General features: G+C 68.7%; 1 protein-coding gene across 1 annotated transcript; it reads right to left on the bottom strand.

Moving 5' to 3' along the window:
• Positions 1-181: 181 nt before the first annotated feature.
• On the bottom strand, positions 182-1,021 carry LOC108492019 (structure-specific endonuclease subunit SLX1-like; the record flags this gene model as incomplete). Its single annotated transcript, XM_017803802.1, has 2 exons — positions 940-1,021; positions 182-514 (listed from the first exon to the last, which is right to left on the bottom strand). Coding segments are annotated over exons 1-2 (381 nt in total), but the record flags the coding sequence as incomplete, so codon positions are not given.
• Between the last annotated feature and the right edge of the window lie 25 nt (positions 1,022-1,046).

Here is a 1,046-nt window from a genome sequence, read left to right as displayed (position 1 = left end):
GAGCCACGCCCCACTCTTAACCCCCACCTTCTTAAGCCACGCCCCCTGTTCTCAAAGCCCGTCCCCCACAATAAGCTCCTCCCTCCACGCTTTGAAGCCCCTCCCCCTTCCCAAAGGCCACACCCCCTCCTTCATTACGGAAGGCCACGCCCCCCTTTCAAAGCCACGCCCCCTTTTTTACCTCTTGGCACAGGTCACACTTCATAGTGGGCGGAGCCTCCTCCTGAGGGGGCGTGTCCTTCCCCTTGCCCCGCCCCCTCCGCGGGCGTGGCCCGGCCCCAGGGAGCCCCTCCCCCTCCTCCACCACGACGTGAGGGGGCGGGGCCGGCTCAAGGGGCGGGCGTGGCCCGGGGCGGAGCCAGCGCAGCCGCAGGGGGAGGCGGGACCAGGGCGGGGCCCGGAGGAGGCGGGGCAGGGTCCGCAGGGCGAAGCTGATTGGCTGCTCGCGGGGCCGGCGGGTGGGCGGGGCCGGGAGGCGGCGGGAGGAGGAGGGGTGTTGCCACGCCCACTCGAACTGGGGGGGCGGGGCTTAAGTTAGGCCTGGCCTCAAGGGGGCGTGGCTTAAGGGTGAGGGTGTGGCTTAGGTGGGTGTGGCTCGAGTGGGCGTGGCTTTTAGGAGCTGGGTAGGGCTTAGATGGGCGTGGCTTCAAAGGAGGGGGTCCAGGTTTTAAGAAAGGGGCGTGGCTTAAGGGAGGGGCGTGGCTATGAGGAGGTGTGGCTCTAAGAGGGTGTGGCCTCAAGGGAGGGGCGTGGCCTCAAGGGAGGGGCGTGGTTTTGAGGGAGGGGCGTGGCTTTGCTCCTGTTTGTGGCTCTGTGGGGGCGTGGCTTTGAGAAGGTGGGTGGGGCTAAAGGGCGGGGCTCGTGGTGGGCGTGGCTGCGCTGTGGGCGTGGTTATGGCGAGGGGGCGTGGCTTGGGGGCATGGGGGGCGTGGCTTTTACCCTGAGAGCCGCCACGTCCGAGGGGAAGCCGTGGACGAAGAGCTCCATCTCCCTGTGGGGGTGGTGACGTCATCGTGACGTCATCGGGGTGGGCGGGGCCTCGGCGG

This window comes from Lepidothrix coronata, unplaced genomic scaffold (genome assembly GCF_001604755.1).
Source record: "Lepidothrix coronata isolate B3197 unplaced genomic scaffold, Lepidothrix_coronata-1.0 Scaffold4389, whole genome shotgun sequence".
Classification (NCBI taxonomy): domain Eukaryota; kingdom Metazoa; phylum Chordata; class Aves; order Passeriformes; family Pipridae; genus Lepidothrix; species Lepidothrix coronata.
This window is presented reverse-complemented; position numbering and strand designations above follow the sequence as displayed.